General features: G+C 70.7%; 1 protein-coding gene across 9 annotated transcripts; it reads right to left on the reverse strand.

Moving 5' to 3' along the window:
* Window positions 1-94: 94 nt before the first annotated feature.
* ITGA7 (integrin subunit alpha 7) lies at window positions 95-12,449 on the reverse strand. 9 transcript variants are annotated; one of them, XM_075049595.1, is made up of 26 exons: window positions 12,208-12,448; window positions 10,268-10,395; window positions 10,084-10,163; window positions 9,734-9,989; window positions 8,748-8,879; window positions 8,458-8,577; window positions 7,018-7,225; window positions 6,682-6,875; window positions 6,448-6,536; window positions 6,237-6,364; window positions 5,830-5,925; window positions 5,680-5,741; window positions 5,382-5,551; window positions 4,965-5,114; window positions 4,737-4,849; window positions 4,457-4,655; window positions 3,694-3,777; window positions 3,540-3,619; window positions 3,346-3,423; window positions 3,161-3,263; window positions 2,800-2,976; window positions 2,614-2,706; window positions 2,075-2,188; window positions 1,881-1,979; window positions 1,681-1,806; window positions 95-535 (listed from the first exon to the last, which is right to left on the reverse strand). In XM_075049595.1, the coding sequence occupies exons 1-26, from the start codon at window positions 12,375-12,377 to the stop codon at window positions 353-355; spliced, it is 3,432 nt and encodes a 1,143-aa protein (XP_074905696.1). In that variant the 5' UTR covers window positions 12,378-12,448; the 3' UTR covers window positions 95-352. The 9 variants fall into 9 exon arrangements, with proteins under 9 accessions (XP_074905696.1, XP_074905693.1, XP_074905698.1 ...); XM_075049594.1 differs by adding an exon at window positions 1,143-1,302 and having other exon boundaries at window positions 396-535; window positions 2,614-2,976; window positions 12,208-12,449; XM_075049592.1 differs by having other exon boundaries at window positions 2,614-2,976; window positions 12,208-12,449.
* Window positions 12,450-12,921: the final 472 nt, after the last annotated feature.

Consider the following 12,921-nt stretch of genomic DNA (forward strand, 5'->3'; position numbering starts at 1 on the left):
TCATGGCGGCTCCCCAATGCCGCCCCCCCAAGGCCACTCCCATCATGGCCGACACCCCCCAGGCTGCGAAGAAGGGAGACGGTCTCCGCGGAGGGGCTGTTCCTTCTTTTATTGGGTCGAGCATCGCTGCGGGGCCGAGCCGACCCCGTGGGGCCGAGCCCTCCCCGTGGGGTCCAGCCCTTCCCGTGGGGCTGACAGGCCCCGTCCCTTTGCGAGCAGTCCCGCGTGTGCCGGCACACGCGTGTGCCTCCCCACACGCGGTGCCAGAGGGTCCTTCCCCGGGGCCGGGAAGGAGGGTCCCGTGTCCAGCGTCCCATGTGCTTGCCACCATCCCCCGGGGCCTGGGAGGGGTCTACGCTGAGCTGGGGGCGACATGGCCGTCGTTGGCCTCGCTCAAGTTGGCGGCCCACTCCTTCCTCTGGATGGTGCCCGTCTTCTCCTCGCGGAACTGCTGCCGCTCCTCCCGCGGGATCTTGACGGCGTGGTACTGCGGCACGGCCGGTGGCGCGTAGCGCGCCCGACGGAAGAAGCCCAGCTGCGGGGGACCGGCGAGTCAGGGCCCCGCGGGGACGCCTTGGCTTTGGGAACGGCTCCGGGCGCTTGTGCCGGCGCTGGCCCATCCCTCGGCACTCACCCCAAAAGAGCAGGGGCGTGCGCTTAGCACCAGTGCTTGTGCGACCACGGGCCAGCACCACAAACACTCGCACGTCCCGGTTTGGGCACAGCAAACCCTTGCACAATCGTGTGCTGGCACTGCAAACCCACCTACACCCACACACCAGCACTGCAAACCCATGCACCAGCACTGCAAACCCTCGCACAGCCGTGCACCAGCACTGCAAACCCTCGCACAGCCGTGCACCAGCACTGCAAACCCTCGCACGTCCTGGTTTGGACACTGCAAACCCTCGCACACCCACGCACCAGCACTGCAAACCATCGCACGTCCCGGTTTGGACGCTGCAAACCCTCACACACCCAAACAGCAGCACTGCAGACCCTCGTTCCCTCCACCCTGACGCCGCACACCCACGCACACCCGCACGCAGACCCTGCAAACCCTCGTCCCTCCGCCTCGGCACGCCGCCAGCCCTCGCACACCCGCGCAGGGTGGCTGCCAGCCCTCGCACACCCCTGCGCACCGGTGCTCGCTGCCCGCCGGGGCCAGGGCGGGAGAGCCCTGCGTTACCGCTCGCCCTCCAGCGCCTGCTTCTCCGCCGCGGAGGGCTGCAGGCCCAGGCGGGCCCGGTAATAGTTAGCGGCGTAGCGGGACTTTCGGCTGCTCCGCTTGAAGAAGCCACACTGGGGAGGAAGCGAGAGGGTGAGGCTGGGCAAGGCCAGGCTGCGTGGCACGGCACGGCATGGCACGGCATGGCACGGCGTGGCTGGGGTGGCATAGCATGGCACGGCACGGCCAGGGTGGCATGGCACGGCACGACGTGGCATGGCACAGATGGGATGGCTGGGATGGCACGGCATGGCATAGCTGGGGTGGCACGGCACGGCACAATGTGGCACAGTGCGGCGCAGCATGGCATAGCTGGGGTGGCATGGCACGGCACAACGTGGCATGGGATGGCACGGCACGGCGTAGCTGGGGTGGCACGGCACAGCATGTCCAGGGGACCCCGTGCCACAGGGAGGGGGACGCATCTTGCCGCGGGGACCCCGTCCCCTCACCTTCCAGAGGATGAAGACGAGCAGGGCCAGGACGAGGATGCCGGCCAGCACGGCCAGCAGGATGACCCACCACGGGACGCCGCCGGCCACCGCCGCCCCGGGGTCCAGGTAGATGGAGACGGGGATCTGGGGAGGGGAGGGCGGTCAGGGGGCAGCGAGGCGGTGGGGCGGGGGTGGCCGGGGTGCTGGGGGGGCCAGACCTGCGTGGAGGCATCCTTCAGCACCAGGTTCTTGATGGAGGAGGTCACCGAGACGCTGGCACGCACGATCAGCTCCACCGAGGTGACGGCCAGGTACTCCTGTGGCGGGGGGGCACAGGATGGGCTGAGCCCCCTCCGCAGCCCGGGGGGGACCTGTCCCCGTCCTGGGGGGGCCCGTCCACGTCCCCTCCTACCTCCAGGAAGGTGCTGTTCCAGAGGCGCCCGCGGGCCGTCAGCACGGCGGCGCGCTCGAAGCTGTACAGCGGGCAGCGGAAGGCCAGGCAGCGTGCCGTGCCCTGGGCACAGTCCTGCGGGATGGAATGGGATGGGATGGGATGGGGGGATCAGCCCGGCCGAGCACCCCACCACCAGCCGGGGCACCCCAAGATTAGGTGTGCCGGAATAGGTGCACCCCAGGAGCGGGTGTACTCCAGCTGCTGGTGCACCCCATGCACAGCGGCACCCCGGCAGTTGGTGCTCCCCAGGAGCAGGGGAACCCCAAGACTGGGTGCACCCCAGAAATGGGTGCACCCCAGGAGCGGGTGCTCCCCAGGAGCAGGGGTACCTCAGGAGTGGGTGCTCATCAGGATCATGGGTACCCCAGGAGCAGGGGTACCCCGGGAGTGGGTGCTCCCCAGGAGCAGCGGTACCCCCAGACTGGGTGCACCCCAGAATCGGCTGCACCCCAGGAGTGGGTGCACCCCAGAAGCGGGTGCCCCCCAGCCCCACTCACCAGCGTGACATTCTTCCTCCTCTCCGCAGGTGCCGGCACCCACCAGGACCCCGGAGTGGGTGCCTCAGCACCGTCAGCCTCCCCCGGTGGCTCCTGGAGGGGGGAAGGATGGGCATGAAGGGGGGGTGGCAAGGACCCCCCCCCCGGCCATGGATCCATCCCCGTGCCCCCCTCCCACGGCGGTACCAGGGCCAGGCGCAGCGGGTTGGCGGCGGGGCTGCAGGCCGCCCGCTGCCCCGGGGAAGCCGCCAGTTCCAGGTGCAGAGGGTAGAGCAGCCATTTCCCATTGCTGATCTCGTGGGGCCAGAGGAGGGTGAGGAAGGCTGAGCCCAGCGTCTTCAGCGACTGGCCCCGGTTGGAGACCTGCCGGGGTGGAGTGGGGGGGAACGGCGGCGTGAGCGGGGCGGCACGGACCCCCCCCCCACGCCACGGCCACCCCCCCATCCAGCAGCGTAGGGCAGGAAGGGGAGCAGCAGGGCTGAGACCCCCGGCGTCCCGCGTGCCCCCCGTCCCCTCGCCGCGGGAGCCGGGCGTCGGGGTGACTCACCGTGACTTCGAAGCGCACGGCGCTGCCCACCTGGCTCTCCCGCCGCACGGCGCTCTCCCCCCGCACCACCCCGCCGAAGAAGAGCCGGGGCGGTACGGCCACACTGTGGGGACAGCCGGGGGTCAGGGCAGCCCTTGGGGGTGGTGGTGGTGGTCCCGGACCCCCCCCTTCCCGCCCTCACTCACCCCGTCACGGAGAGCGGCAGCTCGATGACCACGCGGGCGCGAGCCACCACCGGCTCCAGCCCGGGCTGCTCGCTGATCCTGGGGACAAGGCAGGGAGGAATCAGGGGGGGGCGTCACCCCGAACCCCCACTGCAGACACACAGAGCCGAGCGTGGGGCTCTGCCGTGAAGGTCCCCGACCCCCCCAGGGCTCACGTGGACAGGGCGAGCTCCACCGCCAGGTCCGTAGTCTGGATGGTGATGCCCAGGGTGCTGAGGATGAGGAAGAACCGCACCTGGGGGCAGAGGGGTGAGGGCTGGGGCCGGGGCCAGGGACCGGGGGCTGGGGGGAGCGGGGAGCTGCACCGACCTGAGCTCCACGTTTCATGGGGTTCCCCAGCTCACACTCCACCTGCGAGCCATTCTGGTTGGCGAGGCACACCACCGGTTTGTCCTGGGGGGGCAGAGAGCTGAGACCCTGCTGCTGGGGGTCCCCCCCAGCCTGCTGCACCCCGGGACTAACCCCTTCCTGCACCCCTGGCACCAGCCCCATCCCTCTGCTTCCCTAGGACCATCCTTCTGCATCCTGAGGACTGTCCCCATCCCTCTGTCCCCAGCACACCTGGGACCATCCCCATCCCTCTGCTTCCCCAGGACCATCCTCATCCTTCTGCATCCCGAGAACCATCCACATCCCTCCATCCCCAGCACACCCAGGACCATCCCCATCTCTCTGCTTCCCTAGGACCATCCTCATTCTTCTGCATCCTGAGGACCATCCCCATCCCTCTGTCCCCAGCACACCTGGGACCATCCCCATCCCTCTGCTTCCCAAGGACCATCCCCATCCCTCTGCTTCCCTAGGACCATCCTCATCCTTCTGCATCTCGAGGACCATCTCCATCCCTCTGCTCCCTAGGACCATCCTCATCCTTCTGCATCCCGAGGACCGTCCCCATCCTTCTCCATCCCCAGCACCCCCGGGACTATCCCCATCCCTCTGCATCCCCAGATCTGATCTCATCCCACACCCCCAGCAACCCCAGGACCACCCTCTGCCCCCAGCACCCTCGGTGCTACCCCTAGAGCACCCCAACCTCACTCTCCCCCCCCCCCCCAGACCCCCACCGCACCAAGGACGCCCGGCCATCATAGGGGCGCAGGGCGGAGTAGGGCAGCTCCGGGGGGAACGTGGCGGTGAGCATGGCCTCGTGGGCATCGTCCCCGTCCCGCTGCGGCTCCGCAGGGTCCGAGGGCAGGTTGGTGACGTGGATCTCCAGGGCCACGTCCTTCTGGTCGCTCATGGCGAAGATGGCGGTGCCATCCGCGCCCCTGGGGGCAGAGCGGCTGTGAGCCCCCCCACCCCACCCTGGGATGTCCCCAACACCCCACGGGTTGGGGACCCCCCCTCACCTGGGCAAGGGCACGAAATCGGCGTCCCCCAGGCGGGCGCAGAACTGGAAGCGGAGCTGGAGGTTGCTCTGGCAGATCTTGTCGTCCCCGCAGCCTTGCTTCAGGAAATGCACCTGGGGGGGAACACAGGGAGAACGGGGACACTCCAGGCAGCCCCCGTGCGGGACGGTGCACCCCAGACCCCTGGGGGGAGGTGGGGGGGGTCGTGGTACACGGCCGGGTCCCTACCTCGGTGCGGTGGCTGCTGGGCTGCTGGGGGCTGAGCACGGGCAACAGGGGCGGCAGGGTGGCCCCCTGGCTCTGCCGCGTTGCCCCGGCTCCCTGGATGCCGTAGGCGAGGGTGACGGCGATGGGGCGCAGCTTGTCACGGATGCTGTCCTGCGGGCAGGGTGGGCGAGGGTGAGGGGGGGACAGGGATGAAGGTGGGGATGGGGAGGAGGATGAGGGCAGGGAGGGAAACAGGGATGAGGAAGAGGATGGGGGATGAGGACAGGGATGAAGAGGAGGATGAGGATGGGGATGGGGATGGGGATGAGGATGAGGATGGTGATGAGGACAGGGATGGGGATGAGGATGGGGATGGGGATGAGGATGGGGATGGGGATGAGGGTGAGGATGGGGATGAGGGTGAGGATGGGGACCCACCTGGAGCTGGAAGGTGGCTCTGACGCAGGCGCGGGCGTGCTGCCGGGGCAGCTCCACTGTGTCGGAGAACTGATGCTCAGGGTCCGAGGGACGGCGGCCGAGGAAGGAGACGCGGGGGGCCTGGCCCAGGCGCCGGCGGTCCGTGTCGGCATCGAACACGTACTCCAGCACTGGGAGGGAGAGGGATGGGTGCGATGCCGGGGAGGTCCCTTGCCTCCCACCCCGGGGGGCTCCTGTCCCCCCGCTGCGGTGCATCCCAAGGTCCTCCCACCCCTCTGCCTGTCCCCACCGCGCTCACCGAGGCGGGGGCTGTAGCTGGCGGGACTGGCCGTGTAGCTGAAGCAGGCTCGGACATCCACGCTGCGGGGGCACGGGGTGAGACGGGCGGCACCCACCCCCGGCCGTGCCCCGGCTGTGTGCCTGGGGGGGGGAAGCGGGTGGCACCCACCAGACGCCCTCCTGGTGCTGGCAGTTGCTCTGCTCCAGATCGATGTTGGGAGGGAGAAGGGAGACGTTCCTGGAGACATGGATGACTGGCCGGGCCCTGCCAGGGGAGAAATGGGGGGTGCCAGGCTGGGCCCCCCCACCCTAAGCCTCGCGCAGACCCGGCACTCACCCCTTGCATGGGATCTCTGGCCGGGCCCAGGGACCAGAGTCCCCCTGGCTGAGAGGGCTGGGAGGTTTGAGGGGAGCCCTGCGATGGGGGATGCCCGGGGATGGGGATGCCCGGGGAGGGGGATGCTCAGGGATGGGGATGCCCAGGGAGAAGGATGCCCGGTGATAGGGATGCTCGAGGATGGAAGCAGCCCAGGGGTGGGGGCTGCCCCAGTTGGGCTGCCCATGGCGGGCACTCACCTGTACAGCACGACAGTGTCGGAGAGGGAGCCGACGAGCAGGTCAGGGTAGAGGTTCCCATCCACGTCCAGCCCCCCCGAGAGTGAGTACCCGAAGGCCGTCACTCCCACGCCCTCCCCATCCAGGACCTGGGGACAAGGCACCCGTGACACTGGGAACCGGTGGGAGAGGGGCAGTGGGCAATGCACCCCCAGGCCCCGCACCCCCTCACCTGTGCCGGCTTTGCCACGATGCCAAGGTTGCTGCCGTGGTAGATGTAGACTTTGCCAGCACCGTCGAAGGGGGCTCCCACAGCCAGGTCTGGGGGGGCAAGGACGGGGGGGGGGGCTGAGACCCTCCCAGGACCCACTATGGGATGCAGCCCCCACCATCTCCCCCCCGGCAGGACGCAGACTGTGTTCCAGCCCATTGGGACCTCAGAGCCCCCTCCCCCAGAGCCCCTCACCCTCAAAGCCGTCCTGGTTGAGGTCCCCGGCGGCGCTGAGGGCGATGCCGAACATGGAGCCGCGGGTGCCATTGAGGCGGAGGGGGGTGGCGGAGTCCCAGCGCCCCGCCGGGTTGATGTAGACGTAGGCAGCCCCCCCGATCTCCTCCTTGCGCTCAAAAAAGTGGGGGGCCCCCACCACCAGGTCCATCCAGCTGCAAGGACGGCGGCTCCATCACCCTCCCGGCCGCGGCAAGCCGTCCCGGTGCACCGAGCCAGGGCAATACCCCGGCACGGAGATTGGGGGAGTGGGGGGGGCCGAGCTGCCACGGCCACGGAGGGTCCCCCCAAACTCACCCATCGCTGTTGAGGTCGAGCACGGCGACGGCGTAGCCGAAGGCGGAGGTGAGCTGCTGGCCGGGCAGCACGGCCTCGGGCACCAGGCGGTTGGCACTGTCGCGGCGCAGGATGACCACGGCCCCGGTGTGGTTGGCGCGGGGGGCTCCGGTGACGAAGCTCAGCTCCCGCCTCCGCGTCAGCCCCGCGCCCGAGTCCACCGAAAAGCCTGCGGAGGTAGCGGGGGGGGGGGCAGGTGTCGGTGCCTGCCTGGCCCCCGGCCCCCCCACCCGCCGTCTGCCCGTCCGTCTGTCCGTCTCTCTTTCTCTGCTCAGCCCTGCGTGGCCAGGTCTCCCATCGGGGACCCTCGTGCTTTGGCGTGGGAATGGGGGGGGGGGCTATGCTCGTGCCTCAGTTTCCCTGCTCTGCGCTCCCTGGGGCACAGTGGCTGTAGCTGGTGGGGGGGAAGGGCTGCGGGGTCCCCTCCCCGGCTCTGGAGCAAGGGGGAGCAGAGGCTGCCAGGGTGAGCAAGGACCAGCCCCTCCCCGCGTTGCCAGAAGGGAAGATTTTGGGGAGAGAAAGGAAGATTTTGGGGCCAGAGCAGCAAGACCTGGAGCAGAGCCGGACGGGGGCTGGAACCCACCCCCCCAGCTGGAGAGAGCGGCAGAGCCCCCTCCACGGTGCGGGGTCGGGAGCCCCTTCCCTACATGCAGCGGTTGCAGTGCACGGCCCCCCCCCGGCAGCCGTGCAGCCCCCCCGGCAGCCCCCAGCCACGCTCCGGCTGGCTACGGCCACTGTCTCCCCCCACGGGAACCGTGCAACCCCCCCCCCATGCAGAAACATCTCCGGAGGGAACAGCACAGGGACAGTGGGGTGCTGGGGGGGCCACGCCAGGCTCTTTACCCCTCCAGGGCTCTGCCCATGCCCCCCCCCAGCCTGGCGGTGCCCCCGCCGCAGCCCCGGCACAGCGACGGGACACAGGACAAGGACAAGGACGGGAATGGGGGCTTGGAGGGGTTTGGGACCCCCACCCTGGGGGGGGGACAGCCACAGGCGTGTGCCCGCAGGAGACGGACCCCAGAGGGGTGAGAACGTGCGGCGGGCGGGGGGGTGTGCAGCCACACGTGTGTGCACGGCTGGGTGTGCAAGGGGGTGTGCACGAGGAAGGGGGGGCATGCGTGCGGGGGGGTTGTGCAAAGGAGGGGTGTGCTCGGTGCGTGCGTGCAAGATTGGGGGGGGTGATGCCGCGTGCACGGGGAGGTGCGGATGGAGGCGTGCTCGGTGCGTGTGGACACGCGTGTGCGCACGCGTGCGCGTGTGCTCGCGGGGCCCGGCGGAGGCTGCGGGAGCTCTCCTTTCCTCTCCCTTCCACAGACACGGGGGGGGGGGGACACACGCCACAGGACACGGCTCCGGGGAGGGTGGCACACGGGGACGCCGTCGGTGCCGGCGTTTACGAACCCAAGTAGCTATTCTGGGCCACGTCGCCGGCCGCGCCGGGCACCTTCTCGCTGGGCTCGGGGGTTTTGTAGACCAGCTGGTCGGGGTCTGAGCTATCAATGTTTGTCACAAAAAGCAGCCCTGCGCCGCGGCCGGGCGGGAGAGAAAGAGAGAGGGGCGTCAGGGTGGGCATCGTGGCCGGGGCAGGCTGGAGCCGGGCGGCAGGGACGAGCGGGGGTCCCACGGCAGCGATGCGGGGGTCCCCCCGTGCCGTGCCGTCGTGCCGTGCCCGGGCTCCGCCGTGCCCGTACCGAAGTAGCTGTTGGCGGGCACGGGGATGAGCGAGGGGTCCTGGTCCTTCTCGCCCCCGGCTTCGTAGGGCCCGTCGTCGTAGCGGAGCAGGTCGAGGGAGCTCTGGTTAAGCAGCTCCACGCGCAGGTTCCCTGCCGAACCGAGGAGGGGTGAGGGGGGCCGGGGTGGGGAACCCCCCCCCCCCAACCCAACTGGGGACCCTCCTGCTGCCTGGGGACAAAGGGGCACCGGAGCTGCCCCACGGCACCGCGCTCGCCGGGCGGACCTGGACCCGGCATCCCGACGCGCGGACACGTGGCTGCGGCGTGCGTGCACGCGTGCCCCAACCCACGCATGTACACACACGGGGCGCGCACCCCCCCCCCGGGTACTCACACACACACAGCGTGCGTGTACCTGCACACACGCCTGCGTGCATGCACACCCACACGTGCACACACCCGTGTGCTCACACCCACAGCACGAACACACGCCTGTGGTGTGCTCACACCCCCACACCCGTGTGCTCACACCCACAGCATGCGCACACATCATGCATGTCTGTGCACGTGCCTGCACGCGCGCTTGCATACGCACACCCATTTGCACACCCACCCACACCTGCACTCTCATTCAGCGTGCACACACCCATACGCTCACACATACAGCGTGCACACACGCCTGCTCACACCCACAGCATGAACACACACCTGTGCTCACACCCGCAGCGTGCTCTCTCTCCCCCACACGTCTGTGCTCACACCCACAGCGCACACACGGCCACACGCTCGCCCCTAGACCACGCTCGCCCGCGGCACCCAGGCACCCGTATGCTCACACCCACAGCTTGCGCACCCATCGCACACGCACGTGCACACCTCGCACGCCTGCCCGGGCAGGAACGCGCACCCACGCGCACCCGGCCAGCCGCACACCGCCCCGCTCCTGCACCCTCGCTCAGCCCGGGGTTGGGGGGGGGGGGCCCAGCCGCCCCCCCAGCCCTCACCCTTCCAGTTGTAGGTGCCGGGGGCCCCGAAGAGGATGTAATGGTGGTCGGGGCTGAAGGCTGCGGCCAGGCCCTGCTGGCAGAAGCCGAAGCGGTCGTGGCCCTGCGGCCGCCCCTCGCAAAACTTCCACTCGCCCCCGTCCAGCTCGTCCCGCACCCGCAGGTCCTGGCTCAGCACGAAGCAGCGCCCGATCACGTCCCGCGTCTCCAGGGGCTGATGCACCCGGTGCCGTGACTCGTACAGGTGGGCGCAGGTCTGTGCGCGGGGAGGGGGTGTCAGGAGGTGCTGGGGGACCCCCCCCCACCCCTGCAGCCCTCGCTGCCGGCTCTCCCCCTCTCCCGGTGCTCACCACGATCTTGCCGCCGGCACCTTGGCTTTTCACGCTCACCCCCAGCCACTGGTTCTCCTTGCTCTCCCGCTGCAGGTCCACTGGTGGGGACGGGCAGCGTCAGCCCCTGCCGGGACCCCTGGGGTTGGGGACCCAGGGGGTGGCCCCCCTGCAGACCGAGCACCCCCCCAGCTGCGCAGCTCACCTCCTTCGTCGATGGGCACCCGCCAGCAGTCGGAGAGCTCGGGGGTCAGCGGGCAGGCGAAGAGCCCCCCAGTCCGGTTGGCACCTTGGCTGGGCAGCGCCGGCGCTTGGGGGGCCCCCACCAGCAGCCTGCCACGGCAAGGAGCCCCCCCGTCAGGGCACGGGCCCCCCCACCGCAAGCCCCGGCCGTGCACAAGCGGGCACGTGCGACGCTGGGTTTGCACAGACGCGCTGCCAGGTTTGCACACCCGGTGTCCCCCCCCGGCACCCATGGGGAGCATCCCTGTCCCCACGCAGCTGTCCCCACACCCCCGCACCGATTTCACGCCGTTGGCCGTGCCGGCGCGGTGCATTGCCCAGCACGGTGCCAGCCCGCCCGGCCGAGCAGCTGCAGCCCCGGCGCGGCCGTTCGCAGGCCTCAGCCGCAGCTCGGTGCACGTGTGGGCGGGGGACGGGGCGCAGGAGGTGACGCGCACCCAGACCCCCCCACTCCTGCCCACCGCCTGCCCCGTCCCCCTTGGCGCAGCGGGGTTGGGGGCACCCTGACCCCCACCCAGACCCCCACCCTGCGCAGCCCTCCCCAGGGTCCCCGAGGGGACGGGGCTCGCTCCTCTGTCGGATGAGTGCCGTGCCGCCGGTGGCTCTTCGGTGGCCGCGGGGCACCTGCGGCCACCCCCAGCCCCTCTGCCCTGGGGGACGGTGGCCTCAGGACGCGAGGGAGCCCCGGGGGGTGGCGGAGAGGCAGAGCCGGTAAAAATAAACTGGAATTCACTCAAAATAACCCTGCAGCAACATGCCCAAAAAAGGAGGGAGCCAGACGGAGGCACAGGAGCGCACCCTGCGCCAGGGCACCGGGCACTGCCCGGGGTGCCAGGGCCAAGGGAGCGGGTAAGGAGCCCGTGGGGCCGAACCCATCCCCGAGACCCGCCGGGGAGCGGAGGGGACGGGCAGGGGGACACCGGTGCGGTGCCGGCGGGGCAGAGCCCAGAGCGGTGCCGGCGGCTCTGTAAACACCTGCCCGGGAGCCGGGGCACCGGGGGGGGCGAAAATAACCCTCCCGCCGCCAAGAATGTGGAGAGGGCGGCTGCCGCGGCCGGGCGGCTTCGGCCGGCGCCACCGGCCTGGCGGGGGGACGGGGACAGGCGGTGGCACGCCAGGGCATCGGGGACGAGGAGGGCGGCTGGGCCCTCGCGAGCGGGTGGGGAGGCGCGGGCGACAGCGCCCCAAGACCTGCCGGCTCCAGGGGTCCCTGTCGCTGAGACCCCCGCCAGCAGCCCGGTCCCCTCTGGGGGGGGCTCACAGGCACCACGGGGACCACAGGGGCTGGGATCTGCGGGGGACACGGGGGGGACGCAGGGTCTGGGGACGGTGACCGCAGCCGGTGGCTGCCCTGGCATGCGGCGGGTGGGCGTTTGCCAGCTCAGCGGCGAGCGGGCGCGGGGGAGGCGGCGGGCACGGCCCGGGGAAGGGGGGGGGCCCGGCCGGGGGGGGTCCATCCACCCGAGCACCCTGAGGCTGCGCTCGGGGCATCGATCGCCCCCCAATTTCCCCCGTCCCGGCCCCGGCTGAATAATTCGGGAGCAGCGGCAGCGCAGGCGGCGGGTCCCCGCGCCCGTCCCCGTCGCCTCGGGTCTCCGGTCCCGTTGGAGTCTCAGCACCCCGAAGCCGTGAGGGGCAGGATCTGGCCCCTCCAGCATCCCGGGGAGCGGGGGGGAGCCCCGAGCGGCTGCCCCGAGCGAGGCGGGGGGGGACACGGACACACAGACCCGAGGAGGGGGACGCAGAGCGGGGGGAGACCCGACCCGGGACAAGGATCCACGGGGACAGCCCGGCTGTCCGGCGTGGAGGGGGGGGTGTCCACGGCTCCCGCGCCCCTCCCGGCCCCGAGGGTCCGGACCCCCCAGCCGCCCCCCCCCCGCCCCGGGGGTCTCCCGCACTCACCAGCCGGCCGGCTCGGGGCTGAGCTGCCGGTGCAGAGCCACGGCGAAGCCGAAGAGGCTGCCCTTGTCGCCGTCCTTCAGCAGGGTGCTGGTGGCATCCAGGTTGAAGGCTGCGCTCGCCATCAGCCGCAGGCAGAACCAGGGCAGCCAGAAGCCCCGAGCCCCCGCCATGCCGCCGGTCGCCGCCGGTCCCCCCCTCCTCCCGGCTCCGGCTCCGGCCGCCGGCGAGGAGGAGGAGGAGGAGGAGGAGGAGGACGGGGAAGCACGGCCCCCGCCCCGCCTGCCGCGGGCTGGGTCCCACCGTGTGTCACCGCCCGGGTGGCCCAGCCCGGGGCAGAGCATCGCAGCAGCCCCCCCCCCCCAACCTCGCATCGCACCCCGTATCGCCGTGTACTGCACCCCAAATTCCGGTGCATCACACCCATCACCCCGTCCTGCACCCTGCACGGGGTGTCAGACCCCATATCGCGATGTACTGCACCCCAGATCACGGTGCATCGCACCCATCACCCCAAACTGCACCCTGCACGGGGTGTCAGACCCCATATCACGATGTACTGCACCCCAGATCACGGTGCATCGCACCCATCACCCCAAACTGCACCCTGCACGGGGTGTCAGACCCCATATCGCGATGTACTGCACCCCAGATCACGGTGCATCGCACCCATCACCCCGTCCTGCACCCTGCATGGGGCATCGCACCCCATATCAC

The sequence above is a fragment of the Buteo buteo genome, chromosome 17, assembly GCF_964188355.1.
Source record: "Buteo buteo chromosome 17, bButBut1.hap1.1, whole genome shotgun sequence".
Taxonomy (NCBI): domain Eukaryota; kingdom Metazoa; phylum Chordata; class Aves; order Accipitriformes; family Accipitridae; genus Buteo; species Buteo buteo.

Coding starts and splice junctions, on each gene's coding strand:
- ITGA7 (XM_075049592.1), bottom strand. CDS start 12,377: ATGGCGGGGGCTCGGGGCTTCTGGCTGCCCTGGTTCTGCCTGCGGCTG. Junction 8,578..8,747: donor GCCCGCCAACAGCTACTTCG/GTACGGGCACGG, acceptor GCCGCGGCGCAG/GGCTGCTTTTTGTGACAAAC. Junction 6,876..7,017: donor CTCGACCTCAACAGCGATGG/GTGAGTTTGGGG, acceptor CCGTCCTTGCAG/CTGGATGGACCTGGTGGTGG.